The sequence below is a fragment of the Chironomus tepperi genome, unplaced genomic scaffold (genome assembly GCF_022539635.2).
Source record: "Chironomus tepperi strain 1889 unplaced genomic scaffold, CSIRO-AGI_Ctep_v1 contig_177, whole genome shotgun sequence".
NCBI classification, from domain to species: domain Eukaryota; kingdom Metazoa; phylum Arthropoda; class Insecta; order Diptera; family Chironomidae; genus Chironomus; species Chironomus tepperi.
In genome coordinates this window covers 89,379-104,214 of record NW_027226299.1, presented here as the reverse complement: position 1 = coordinate 104,214, position 14,836 = coordinate 89,379, and the positions used below count along the sequence as shown (strand labels likewise).

The following is a 14,836-nucleotide window of genomic DNA, read 5'->3' as shown; positions in this document are numbered from 1 at the left end:
ACCTTCATTAACAATCTCATATCCATTCATTAAGATTGAATTATTTCAGTCAATTTTACTTCCATACATCCCATACCCATACCGAAAAATGTTCTCTTTTTTGTAGCTGTTGATAATTTGCCAAAGCAGCATCAGCTTTTTATCACATGTACATGTATAGAGAATCATTACCATCAATTTATATGTATGTATCAGTAGTGTAGTAAGGAGCAGACGTGATAAGACAATAGACAAGAAAAAAAAGCAATAGTTTGCATGATGGTAGCAACGATTCTCATAATTTATCATCATATACATGTATAAATATAGAGTATAGAAAATTCCATAACATTATTTGGACAATGGACGACGTCGACTGATGCTGATGGGTAATTTTGTTTGTGGCCTATCATCGACTTTAACAACAACAGCTTCAAAGTCTTCTTCATGATTTTTTAGTGTATCATAGCTACATAGAATAAAGTTTACTCCAAAACGACCATGAATGCCTCATCCAAACAATGGAGAGATATCGTTTTTCTTTGTGCGGTTAGAGGCAAATTTTGTGGGTTGAAGGGAAAAAAAGTTCATCGCCTTTACTTCTTCTTCTTCATATTCATATCTGCTGGCATCAACATCACAATAAGAACTGAAAAAAATTCCGGAAGTAATGCATTGTGTATGGGGTAAATTTTCTATCTGGTGACTTCAATGATCATCATATTATGAGAAACTCATAAAGTCGTGGTTTATTTGTGCCTCCTCAAGAGTTCCTTCTCTGGTGCTGTTATTGTATCATGTCAAGAACTCCACAAAAGTTTTATTCTCTAGCCTTTTTGTATGGAGAAGCCTCAAAAACCATCATGATTTTATTTTTTTGTATATACAAAATAGTTTTGGTAGTTTGTGCCTTGTGGATGATTTCGAGCAAAATATGGAAAAATATCTCTCGGAACTTGAAGGAAGTTAGTCAGTTTTGTATGAAATGCTTTCAATTTTTTGATGTATTTTGAGTGCTTTATATTTACTGAATTTTCAGCCATTATTGGATGTTCCAATATGGAAAACATATGAAGCACCTCCAATTTCCATCATTTTTGATGCCTGCAGCACAAGAGCAGCATCAATATTAGTCCAAAACCTAATTATTTTGAAGATGCAATCCTTGAAGCCCTTCATTACAGTTCACAGCTTGTGTGTGGCATTTGAAAAAATTCCAGTCATTTGATCCGGCGAAATCAGAAGCCGTGCCTCGATATTCAGCTTTTTTTCATGTCACATGAACTACTCAATATATCATTTTTTATGCGATGCAATTTCATACTTCATTTAAATTTTTGTTCTCTACTCCATCCTTCATCTCATAATTTGTTTCATTGGACTGAACAACTGTGCAGTACGCTGAATATTTTTTTGCATTCTCTCTCATTTTCCTGAATTTCTTTCATTCTGTCGTGCATGAAAATGTAGTTTTTATTTTTGGTGCATTAAGATTAAATTTGATATGAAATACAAAATTGTGACGATGATGCCATGCCGGTTGCCTTGCAAATTGCTTTTTATTTTTTGTGGTGTGTGGTCATTTTGGGTGGGCTAATTGAGTGGTTTTTGGGATCTTGCGGTGGTCCAATAATTTATAAAAATGCGCTATAGGTTCAGGACATACCAAACTTGATGGTTTTTACTAAAAATATTCACATATTTTTATGTGTGCGAAAAGTGTCATTTGCTATCTTGAAAAAATACAAAAATTTCTCCTTTTCCGATATGGTCGTGTTCACATGAATGTGATATCTTTGTTATTTCAGCCATACACATATGTGTGGGTGTTTATGTCCACAGAATTATTAAAAATGAAAGAATTGCATTAATTTTTTAGTGATATTGCTACTACTTTTGTTGCATTGTCGCATTCCATCTCGAGAATGAGCGGAAAAAGGCATTAAAATATGTGCGGTTGCGAGAGTATAAAAAAAGGAATTGAAAATGCATTAAAATGCCATTCTTCAGTGTACATAGCTATGAATAAACATTAAAAAATCATTTCATTATATTATTCGAATGACTCGAATTACATGCGACCGAGTGCTATGTCAAGTACATTAATATTATCCTTTATTCAATGCCCATCATCAGCACCAGCATAACACCCTTTAAAACTCTCACTACATGGTTAACAAGAACCGTTGATGACCCCTCGCGGAAATGAATTAAATATTGTTGTTTGCATATCACAATAATCCTTTCATATTGTATCAGTGCCTGCCTTCCTCTCGCTCTGTCCTTCTCGCTTGTTTCTCTCACATGCCCATTCAGACTTTTATTAATATTTATTTTCTGGTCATCAACAGAGTATAACCGCGAATTGGCCCTGTGGCTAGATATGTATTTTATGTGAATATCTCATTTATTCTGTACATATCTGTAATGTCAACGATAATTCCTTCTTTTTTTGGACGCAATTTTGGCATTGAAATTGAAAATGGATTGTTTATGCGGTGAATTGTGATGAATTTTACTGGTTAGCCTTTGAAATTTGAAGAGTTATTGACAATTTTTGATTTCTATGCTTTGTGATTTATGGATATTCCATAAATTTCAAATGATTACTATGATTTATGATTCTAAATTCAATAATTTTATGATTTTCACGGCAATTTGATCTAACAGGGGAAAAACAACTGTCATTTGTTGTCAAAACAAGGAATTTATGAGAATTCAAATCTAAAAAGTTCGTTATTTGAGAATATTCAATGAATAGTCGATGAAAAGCGCCAAAGTTCATTGGAATCACAGAAGTTACACAACTACATAATCCATCCATCGAACAGATGTAAAAAAATTTAAATTGAACTCCAATTACTATTCGTTTGGCTTGTTAATTTGAGAAATGCTCATGCTTTGATACATTAGACGTGTTCCTTTATCCAACCCAATTTTCATTCATGTTTAGAAAATGGAAAAAAGTAAAACTATTTTTGGACATAAGCAAAAAAGGCTTAAAATCAAAAATTCCTATCGCTTTCCATTGATTTTTCACGTCCGAAAACTTTCAGTCATTGCCGGTCTGTGTGATGATACACCTTCAGCATATTGTTTCCATATTTTTTTATATTCCTGATGTGGAATTTGTTTCAAGCCACACACGCATTTCATGCAATCAACAAAAAAAGAAAAAAACGCACACCGTAAATATTTGCCTTTCCTGCATTCGAATGCACTCAACTGATTTTGATTGAAATTGATTCTCAGGTTTTTTTAGTGGTTCGTCGTGCACATCATGAACGTTGATGACAATTGTGAAAGAATATTGTATATCTAAATAGTGGAGATATATAAAAAAAATTGTATTTCTATCGCATATCGTACACAATTCAATTGAAATAAGCGCGGGAGGGTAAAAAAGTTTATCGCTGTGAAGCATAAAAAAAGAGAATCTTTATCTCATCGAAGCACATATTGACAACGTCTGTGACCATCATCATTCATGCGATTATCATTGAATTATCTCTTTTAAAGCATATTTAAATTTTTTTCTCTCTTCTACGATATAGACGTAGCAACAACAAGCGTTTAAAGATAGACATTTCTCTTTTGTTAGGTGTTGTTATGACATTTAATGTTGAGTATCACTTTCTATTTGTCTTTTTTTCTATGGCTGAATAAATTTTTCTATTGGCTGCGCTTCTCAATTTTATGAATGAAGACTGAAAATGTTGTGTATGATGTGCATTTGTGCGTAAAATTACAAAATTGTTTTTAACGTATTTTTGAAATTTGAAAATTCTTGCACACCCTTTGATTGAAAACTTTCTTTTCATAGTTTAGTACCCTTTGTTTATATTTTTCAGAAACAACGTGAAAATTGAGAATTAAGCGGAAATTCGTGAAAACCAGTGAATATCAAATAAACTTTAGCCTTCAAGCGAATTATTTGTGCAATTTTATATTCATAGAATTGATAGCAAGTGCAATATACGTAACATATTGATTAATTCTCTATAATAAAACTGAAATTAATAGCGACATAAATTTCATCATAATCTACAGTTGTTCTAAGCTACAAAATACATCTCTCGCAACGATATCACTTTACAAGAGCATTTCAGACAAAATGACTAACCAAATTCATCAATTCTTCCTTACAGACTACCGAAAAAAAAAGTATTTTTACGGCTTCATCACATTTTTCGACACTAGAGTCAGTGAGTCTATTGTTTCATCATGTAGTGAACAACCATAAACTTATACATGTTGTACAGTATAGTGAGCACATCTGAACATGAACAAATTCCATCTCATACATCATATGGCTATTGAGAAAAAAAAAGAATGTTTGAGCTTTTTTTTCATGTATATATTTTGGCGCGCTCATTCGTGTATATTTTTATGATGCTTTATATGATTTATGTTCGCATCAAATGGATTCTATATCTATAGTCCTCATACCCCTTGTGAGCTCAACACACAATTCATATGTACTTATGAGACACAACACAACACAAAAAAATTATATGAAAATTCTTTCATACCTTTATCATCTATTTGTGTACAATCATTATCGTCATGAGAATCATCGAGGGAGTTTGATGGGAATAGATAAATGGATAAGGTATGAGACTATGACATAAAAAACGCATCACATATGAAACAGCAATTTTGTTTTTTATTCTCATGAAATACTCATAGCATCAACATAAATATGAATGATCTGGCTTTTATGGATGCCTTCGGCACTTAGTCAAATATGCATGAAGAAGAGTGATATAGAAAGAGAGTGTCTGATGAGGCACTGAACGATGGCACTCACCAAATGTACGTGAAAATGTCTATACATATTTATGTGACATAAAGATGTGATGTGATGCGATGAGACCAAGAGAGGTGTTGATTGTCAAAAAAGAAGCGACAACAATTGCACAAAAAAATTGACGTAATTTAATTTAATGAACATTATTTTATGGATATACGTTTACTGCCACCCTTATAGGCGGGAAAAAAATTCATTTAAGTATGAATAAAAATCATATCCAGTGATATTGTCAGGCTTTGATGACTATGAATTGAGATTCTTTTTTTTTCAATGTTTATACCATCATAATTCCATTGATGAATGGGCACATAAGCTTTGTGTATATTTTTTTTAGAGGATACATTTAACAGCCTTTGTACAAACAAGCTGAATTTGTACACATTTCCCATGCCTTAACCCTCACGATATTGCATTTTTTTTTGTGTCTGTACATTTTGCTGATTGAATATCGACTGACCGTACAGCATCAAATGAACTTTCTCATTCTGTCAATTTCTAATCCCAATAGTAATCTGATTGAATGGCTTTTTTCCTGCCATCCATATCGTGTTTGTGTACGAAAGGATGAATAAATGACACAGCCTCATGTAAAATGGTCAGCTTTATGGATATTTACATTGTATTGCATTTTTATTTCCATGTATCTGCGGATATCAGCTTGTACGTCATAGAATATGATGATAGTCGTTACTTACTATCCCCCGAACATTCTTTGTTGGAAATGGTAATATCCAAAATTGGATTTTTTTAGTACACACAAAAAAAAAAAAGTTTGCATTGTCGCACTTAGTAAATTTTCATTTTAAATTGCTGAAAAATGTTGCATAATCATGCCATTCTGCAAGTAATCATGATGATGATGTAGCTACTGCTGCTGCTGTTTTCATTTTGAGCGACTTTTTTTTCTCCCCAAAAAAAAATTATTGAAATAAAACTTTTGTAGCTTTTAGCATTGTTGTGCTTGTAAAATAAATTGCCATTACTATCCCCAACTCCTACAAATATCTATCCACAACAACAAAATGTATAGTTTCACTAGCAGGAGCTAAATTGTAATGAAATGCAATTGAATTGATGCAAAAAAGAGAGAGAATGAAAAACAAAAATATAAAATAGTGCTGCGGTATGTGGAACAGGGTGAACTTTCATTAAAAAAGCTAGAAAACTTTGTTTTTTTATTGCTTGTTCTCTCACTTATTGGATTTCCTTTCGTTTAATTCAAACGTTGATTGTGTTTGGTTTCGTGAATATCGAGACAACAACAAAAAAAAGCATTTTAATTTAAATAGAAAGGATTTTTGGTAGATTAAATGTTGTTTTTGCCCGTTTTTCAAAGAGTTACAATTCATTGTGTACGCTCTGAGTTATGTACTGTAAAGGTGTACAGCTTAAAGTATTACGGTACAACAGCCAGCCATGAGTTCAAGGCTTTTGGGCAGCTGTGGTTATTTCTTTCGTGGGGTTTTAATAATTTATAACATGTGTTTGTTTTGGTTTTGTGAATTTTATGTTGTGCTGCTTTTTTGGATATTTTGTTTCATGATTTAAGAATTGTTGCATCATACATGCTGTTTTTTGCATAATGTTAATGTTTGCGTCAATGATGCGGAAGTTTGTTTCATTGATATTTAGAGTCAGCATCATAAATACGACATTTTGCATCATAGATCCAATTATTTGCATCATTAATGTGAAAGTTTGCATCATTGATGCGAGAGTATGCACCTTTAAAGCAAAAGTTTGAATCATTGAAGCAAAAATTGACATAAGTTTGTGAACTGAAGCAAAATTTGCTTCATTGATGCAAAACTTTCGCATCAATAAACCAAATAATTGATCAAATGATGCAAAATGACAATTCTTTGAATAAAAGTTTTTTAAACTGACTCAGTCACACGAAAAGATGCATCAATGTGAATAACAAGCCAATAAACTTGATCATTACTCAACCTCATGCGCAATACCTAACGTAATTCAATATCCACTTAATAAAAAAAGAAAAAAACACTCAGACACTGCCCAAATTCGATCTTTAACTTTATGATTTAACGTTAAAAAAGTTATGAAAACAAATAAGCACATTTGATTTTCATGCTGATTAGTTGTTCAGTAATAATGAACTTCATATTTTGGAATCACGTTTAGAGGCCCGCATCTCGTTTTGCCATACAATCTATCTCAAAAAAGACTATAAAAATATATACAATATTTATTTATAAATACCTGCGGTTGTTCATAATATGTGTATCTATATATTAATATCTATTGCCTATATGGGTATTACAAAACAATTGTACATGAAGTACATTTAAATCTCTGATGTAGATATACACATTTAAAAGCGCGCGAAATAGATAGAAAATGAAAATGCGGTTAACCTTGGCGAGTTATTTTATATTTTACAACATTAGCCGTTTGAGTTTATTTTTTCAATTCAATTACTTTTTTTTTGTTTTCTTTCTTCTTTTCCTACTTCTTGTAGAGAGTGTGAGCTGTGAGAGAATATGGAAGCAGCCGCAAAAAATAATATAACAGAATTTGAAATATTGCTATTTTGATGCTCACACTTAGTCTTCGTGAATACCGCAGAAAAAAAGGCATTCTTATTTTTTGTGTGTTATTTTGTATCTTTTTCCTTTCAATCTATATTGGGGGGCATTCGTTAGTGACGTCTAATGTGGCTTATAGCCTCTGAGCTCATTGGTTCGGTGTTCTAAATGTTGTCATTGCCTGTATTATTCGATCTAACGTTAAAATAGTCGAGGGCAAGCTTTCATGTTATGCGACACACCCTAGGCACACCTAGGTAGTTAGCTCCGACTGAAACCGCATATAGTAGCCCACTACTTCCCAAAATCCTCTTCCAGACCACAAAATGAGAAAGCAAAAATGTTAGATACCAAAAACTAAATTTCTCTGAATATCCCCAATCACTAGACATCATAACAAGACAGCTCCATAAGAAAAGCTTTCAAACGTTAAGTCTCAACGTCTCTTCAAATTTTCCTTCAATATTTTTCTTTCTCACAACGAAGAAATTGATGTCTGTTAAGTTGATTGATTCATTTTCACGCCATTTTTGAGAGGGGCATTTTCTAGATATAAGGCAGTCATTCAGTCGACTTGAATAATAATTGGGGTGGGGATAATACGGAAAGAACTTTTTTTATCATCATTATTGTGTGTAGGTGTGAGGATTGGGAACAAAATAGCGAAAATGGAATAAACAAAAAAGAAACTGAATGAGACTCCAACGAGCCAGAAATTCTTCGCGTCTCATTACCCAATAATGCTATTCATTCATTCATACTCCTCTTGTTATTATTATTATAAGCGGTACTATAAGCTACACCAAATGCAAAAGAAAAGAAAATATTCTTTATGAAATCGTTTAATCATTTATTTTATTTTTATATGATTTTGATATTATAATAAATGAATTGAGCCAAATAAAGAAGAAGTGAGAAAGATGGAGACATAAAGAATTAAAATGTATTGAATGCTCTTTTTTATTATTCATCAATTCATTTAACACATTTTGAGAGTTGGTCGATGAATTTCCTGCCAAAATATTATTTTCTTCTTATTTGAGAATAAATTTTTTTATAGAAATCAACCGTAGCCGTTTGTGTGCTGTATTGTATATCCATATAGTATTTCGAATTGTATTGATGAAGATACAAAACGAGGCATCGAAGAATTATTGAATTGAGAAAAAAATCTAAACGACTTAATCACGGACTCAATTCAATATTACCATTAATATTATGACGACGATGATGATGCTGGGAATGAAGATACATAATTTTAATGTTCCGCATAACAGTTGACTGTATGCCTGCCATAACAAGTAAGAACGAATGAGATGGCAATGAGATATATTGTTACATTACTAAACAGATGAAATCGATTTGTCGATGGGAAATCAGTTGGAAAAGTCTATGTGGGTGGATGGTTAAAGGGCACATTTGCTACACATTTATCGTTTACTTCATTATTCATTAAATTCAGCCTAAAGCTTTGAAAATTGATTTTCTTCAAAGTGTTTCTGAGATGATGAAACTTTTAACGGATATTTTAAATTTGAAATTCAAATTTAGTCATCTCAGTTTGTTTATTTTTCAGTTTTCATTAAATTGTGTAAAAATTATTTAATTAATTGGTATCTAATTGGATAATTATGAAGATTATACATTAATCATCAAGATAAGGTTAGTAAGATTGAGATTCGATAAGATATGACGTTTATAATTGCCAATTTGCTAATTAATAATAAAATTGTTTTTCAGACAAAGTGAATCTCATTAAAAATCATCATAAAACCTGTAGATAGAGGAATATTTACTCACACGCGGAGATATATTTATGATAGGAATGAAAGAATTATACAATGGCCGCATCTAATGATCTTTTATGTATGTTTAGTATTTTTTCTTCCCATTTCATTATGTCTAACATAACAAATTTTAAAATCTCATTGCGCAAATGACCGTTGTTTAGTTACGACTATGAGCATGCATGTTTTAATAGAAAAGGGTATTTCTAAAAAAGGGAAAAAAATTATAAAAAAAGGCTTTGAAAAGGCATCAAGAACGTTTGTTTCACATTTCATGAAATTTAAAAGTCTAAATGAATGTCCATTGAATTTGTCATGGACAATAACGTTTAAAAGAGAAAGAATCTTTTTTATCATTAACAGAAAAAAGGCTCTTTATGTCTACATCTAGCCATGCCTTAAGACTTAATTTAATTTTTAATTTTATGCCACTTAAAGGCATTGCTTATGAGAGGGAAAAGAATACAAAAGGGAAGGTAAAAAATGTGATGAGAGATGATGAATATACATCTAATGATAATTTCTCTAGTGATGCCTTTGAAAAATCTGAGCTGAAAAAAACACAGAAGCAGCACAAAAAAATGCCAAAAGGCTTCATTCGCAATTTCTTTTATTGCTCCGTTGAAAAGTTAATTATAATTTCATTAAGCGCACTCTTTTTCTGCCTAGCTTTAGCTAAATCTCGTATGTCAGCACCATACATGCAACGATAAACAACTCTCAACTGTGTTTGTGACTGTGTCGTTTATGAGGAAAGAAAAAAAAACTCGTTTTTGCCATTTATTGCAATATTATTGCTATTCATAATACTCCAGGAATGTATTAATCACCTCAAACGAGACCTTTTTTGCGAAACAATTTGAATTGGTATTCACTGTCGTGATTGCGTGTATAATACTAGTTGCTATTGCCAATACTGGGCAGTGCTTCCTAGGAGTGTTTCATGATTTAAAACATTCTCAATATCTATTTAACCGTCATGAATATTGAAAAATATTCACAAATAATTTTGATTGAACTCTTTTTTTATACTGAAACGTGATAACATCGTCACTGAATGATAAAAATTTTATGACATCGAATAAAATTCATCAATAATTCATCAAAAAACTTTTCGACTCGATACAAAATATTTTCGTCTTTTTTTTACATTTTCAATCCACCCAAAATTGAAAATAAATTGCTGTATAAAATTCTAATGAATTATAATTCAGAAAAATTTATCATCAAATTTAATTTTAAATGAGGACAATTTTTCACTGATGGAATGAAACTTTGACTCGTGGAGTGAGGGTAGAGGCAGGGACGTAATCAGAAAATTTTACTAAATGGTCTTCGACTGTTTTATTATGAAAATTTTTAAAATAAAAAAATACGTTATAAAATAAACGGATTTACATCTCTTAGAGGGGGGTCCGTGCCCCCACTGCCAAGGCTACTCCCCTGAGTAGAGAGCATTAAATAACAAATAATAATTTTTCTCTCTCCTGATGATTAATTGATTTTGTGCTTAAATAGCAATTTCCTATTTGTATCTAACTTAATGGCCAAAAAAAAGCTTTCATAATATATATATATAAAAATTATTATTATTTCTGCATTGCTCCAGACAACAATTGCCCTCTTTTGTGGCCTATTCTTTAATATTGTATACAATTTTATTTCGTTTTCTAATTGACCTCCATTTATACCTTCGAGGCGAGTGTTCGGTTAAAAATATATATAAAGAAAGTAAATTCTGTCCATTGTGCAATTTAAACATTTCTCGCAATTTATTTTGCTCATGTCTTTAAACGCAATTTTTTTTTGTTGAGGAAGTTCAAGTTGGCTTATTTACTCACTTTGACCCAATTTACTGTTGTAATGAGTCATTTAATTGAGGTAATGTAGGAACTTAAAGTATTTTATAATTGATGTGGCTTAATCTATTTGGGAATGTAGGATAGAATGTGGTATGGCTACTGAAACCTTAAGAATATGAGAGTCTTGAGCTTTAATTTGGGTTACACATCAACTTCTGAAAGATTGAGTTACACACAAGAGTATAGATTGATCCTATTGTAGTACTTTTGGCGGGAAACTAGTCGTTGACCACTCAATTAATGTCAAATTTACTAAAATCAATTTACTGTAGATTAATAAAGCAATTCATTACAGCCAAAAGGCAGTTAACCGTTCAATGACACCAAAACTCGATCCTGTCTCCATTTCTGCATCTACTTAGCCCGTATTATTATATTTAATTAATTATATTCGACTCCAATTTCATTGCAAAAGTTTAAAAATTCAAAAAAATTTTTCAAATAAAAATTTAATTAATTTTCTACAATAAAATGAGTCATTATTAACGCTATATTTATCATAGCATATTAATTTTTGAAATGGAAAAAAGTATTTAAATTTTATCACCAATTAATTTCAAGCATCATGCAGTTTCTATTGTATAAGTTACAATAACTCATTAATAAGATCATTAAAATATAGCAATAAGTTTCTCTTTATAGAATTGAATAATGATGCATATTGGCGTGAAATCATGAATATTAATCCACACCCAAGAAGCTTGCCAAAAAAAATCCAAGGACACGATTGTGCGCTAATTATGCCGCATACTTCTCATTAAATTCCTTACTTATTTCATGTACTTAACATGCTACAAGAATGAATGTGGAATATATTAAAGTGAGCCACGCGGGGAGGAGATTGTCTTTAATGCTGACTTAATGTAGCAATTCCCGTTAGTTAACAAACAAGTAAAGGAGCGACAGAGATGAAAAATCGTAATTATATTATTATTATGAATTGAATGTGTGAAGTAAGAATTCTCTCATATTTCAAGCTCCGTTGTTACAATTACTTGGCATCAATAAATATTTTCATGTATCATGTCAAGAATTGATTGAACTTCTCACAAGAAAATAAAAAAAACTAGTTTGAATCATTAAATGGCATACGTAGAGGAAGTTACAATCTATAGAATTCTATATTTATCTATATAATTAAATAAGAAAAATTTCTGCAAGACTTACAGTTAACGCTGAGTGTAACGGTTGTCTCGTATTTTTCACCGTCCTTCATGGCACGATTATATACAACACATCGATAACGTGCACCATCGTCATCCTTTGATGGTGTGATGGTCAATGTGCTTGTTGTCTGATGATCCTTGGTACCACCACGATTTACGATTGCTTGTAATGGCGATTGATTGCCTTCACGATACCAACTGTAATGCGTAATTGATTGTGACAGAATATTTATTAATGGATATTGGAATCTATCTTCTAGCACACCATAAAAATGATGTCCCTATACAATATGTACATGCTTGGGCATTCATTTCTAGTAAATTAAAAAAAAATTGCTATTTGAACTTACGTGATGGTTGGGTCAGGTGATCCACCGATGCTGCTACATGTCAATTCTTGCTTCTTTTCTTCCGTTGCGACAACAATATTTCCGGGCGCAACTAAAGGCGGTTGAGGTGGTGTGAGAACAGTCAAATTGTAATATTGTTGATGAACATCATCTCCCGTTCCTTGTGCCTTGATACGACACTCAAAACGTCCATTATCACGGTCATATGATGCATTTGTAATGCGCAAATCGTAAATTCCTTTCTCCGGTCGAAAATCGACTCTGTAAATATAAAACGAGTATGGGAAGTGAATTTAGTTATTAATTATTCATTGTGGAAAATATTTCAATTTTACATATCAGGATGGCATGGACTCATGGGAGATGGATAGAACAAAAATTGTCAATTTTAATTTTCTATCAGCGATTTTTTTTTGGTTTTCGGTCTATCCAGTGGTTGATGTTAAACTAAGTGTAATTATATAATTACAGCGCTCATTTGCTTCATATTTGAATGAACATTATCCACAATAACGAGCATTATTATTCTATATAGACTGAACGTGCTGTTGCTGATGATAAAAATCTCTTATTCAGTCAATGATTTGGGATTAATGTTGGCGAAAAATGCTTAAAAATGAAAACATTAAGCGAGACTTTTTTTATGCAAGAGTATTCTCGCTGGTGAAAGCGAAAATTGGCATGAATATTAGCATTAGTTGCTGTAATAAGCGCGAAAATGAATTTTTAGTGGCAAATCATCAGAATAATGACATTGCAATTTGTGATAATCGACAATTGGTTGTAATTATTGCTTTTTTTTCTCTATCCGATGCTAATGTCTTGCTTTAAAGCATTATTGTTATTGCACAATCATGTTTCGTGAGAGATTTAGGCACAACTTTTTATTATTTTTTGGACACACAGTGTAATGTCAATCTTGAGTACTCGTGGAAATGCGATTAAATATGGTTTGTAATTTGAATGACGTTATGAAATATTTTTTTGGAGTGACTTTTTGTGTTGCTTAAGTTTTGATGGTCAAGTTAATGAACTGAAATTAAATTATGTTGCATTATGTTCATTAATGTCTGTTTGTGCTTAATTTAGTCTATTTAGCTGAATTTTTAGCAAGTTTAGTTTAATTCAGCTAACTAATTGAAAATTGTCCAATTTCGCAAATTAAACTGATATAATTGAATTTGTCAAATTCAGCTACTGAAACTGAATTCAGCTATTATGACAGAATTCATCAACTGAAGCTGAATTCAGCCAAGTCGATCAAATTCAGCAATTTAAGCTGAATTCAGCTAATTTGATGAATTAAGCATTTGAAGCTGAATTCAGCTAATACGACCGAATTCAGCTAATATGACTGAATTCAGCAACTGAAGCTGAATTCAACTAGCATAATCGAATTCAGCTATTTGACTGAATTTATCTGATGACAGCATCTTTAATTTGCTGAATAGAACTGAATTTGACACAAAACCTGATAAATTCAATGAAATCAGTAAATTAATTTCTAATTCTCTCAGTAGCTCAATATTACGTGATTGTCACCCGAATTTGACAATTCAGCTAATCACACAGAATTTTACAACCTTTCCAATCCCATTTTATTGAATTAGAATAAATTAATTAAAACTTCAGCAAATGGTTTACCAAAAAAATCAAATACAAATCAAGTCGATTGAGCATAATTAAGCAATTTCAACAAATGCAAATGCAAATAAACGATTCTAAATTTTTCCACAAACTTAGCAGCAACAATCATAACAAATTCAGCCTGTTCTACTCAATCAGCATATTTGATTCTTTTTTTTTTGTTTACTAAATCATTCGATGAATTATTGCAAATTTTCTGTTTGTTCTGAATATTTCATTACGTATGTACAGCAAATCTAAACAAAAATTCCAAAGAGCTCTCATTAAGTTTCACTTGAAAAATGCAATTAGTTGCTAATTGTTTCGAGCATAAAAAATTTAGTATGACATCATCAACCGCTTATGCTTAGACCATTGTCCATCCTTTGTTTAAATTATGCATGCATTGGCACTCCTAAATTACATAATTTTCTTGGTTACTTACTTGTATGTTGCACTCAGTGATTTTCCATCGACCGCCACATTCTCAAATCGTTGCTTCGAACTCCTCGCCCAATAGTAAATAAAATCTCTACTCGAGTAATCTGAACTAAAGTGACATTCAAGCACAAGATCTTCACCATCTCTTGTGTCTATCGAGATATCGTCGCCATTTGCTGTCGTCACAATTGCTAGCACTGTAAAGAAAAATAGAATCGTAAAGTACAAAATTAGCTTCAAATTTTATATTATTTTATGTCGTA

General features: G+C 31.7%; 1 protein-coding gene across 1 annotated transcript in view; it reads right to left on the bottom strand.

Annotated features, from left to right (window-relative positions):
* The window catches only part of ed (hemicentin protein echinoid), a 105,659-nt gene that overhangs the window by 51,450 nt on the left and 39,373 nt on the right, over positions 1-14,836 (bottom strand). Inside the window, exons 2-4 of the mRNA XM_070639016.1 lie at positions 14,578-14,770; positions 12,507-12,767; positions 12,158-12,354 (exon numbers count right to left, since the gene is read on the bottom strand). Coding sequence (XP_070495117.1) covers positions 12,158-12,354; positions 12,507-12,767; positions 14,578-14,770 — 651 coding nt within the window. The remainder of the gene's footprint in view (positions 1-12,157; positions 12,355-12,506; positions 12,768-14,577; positions 14,771-14,836) is intronic.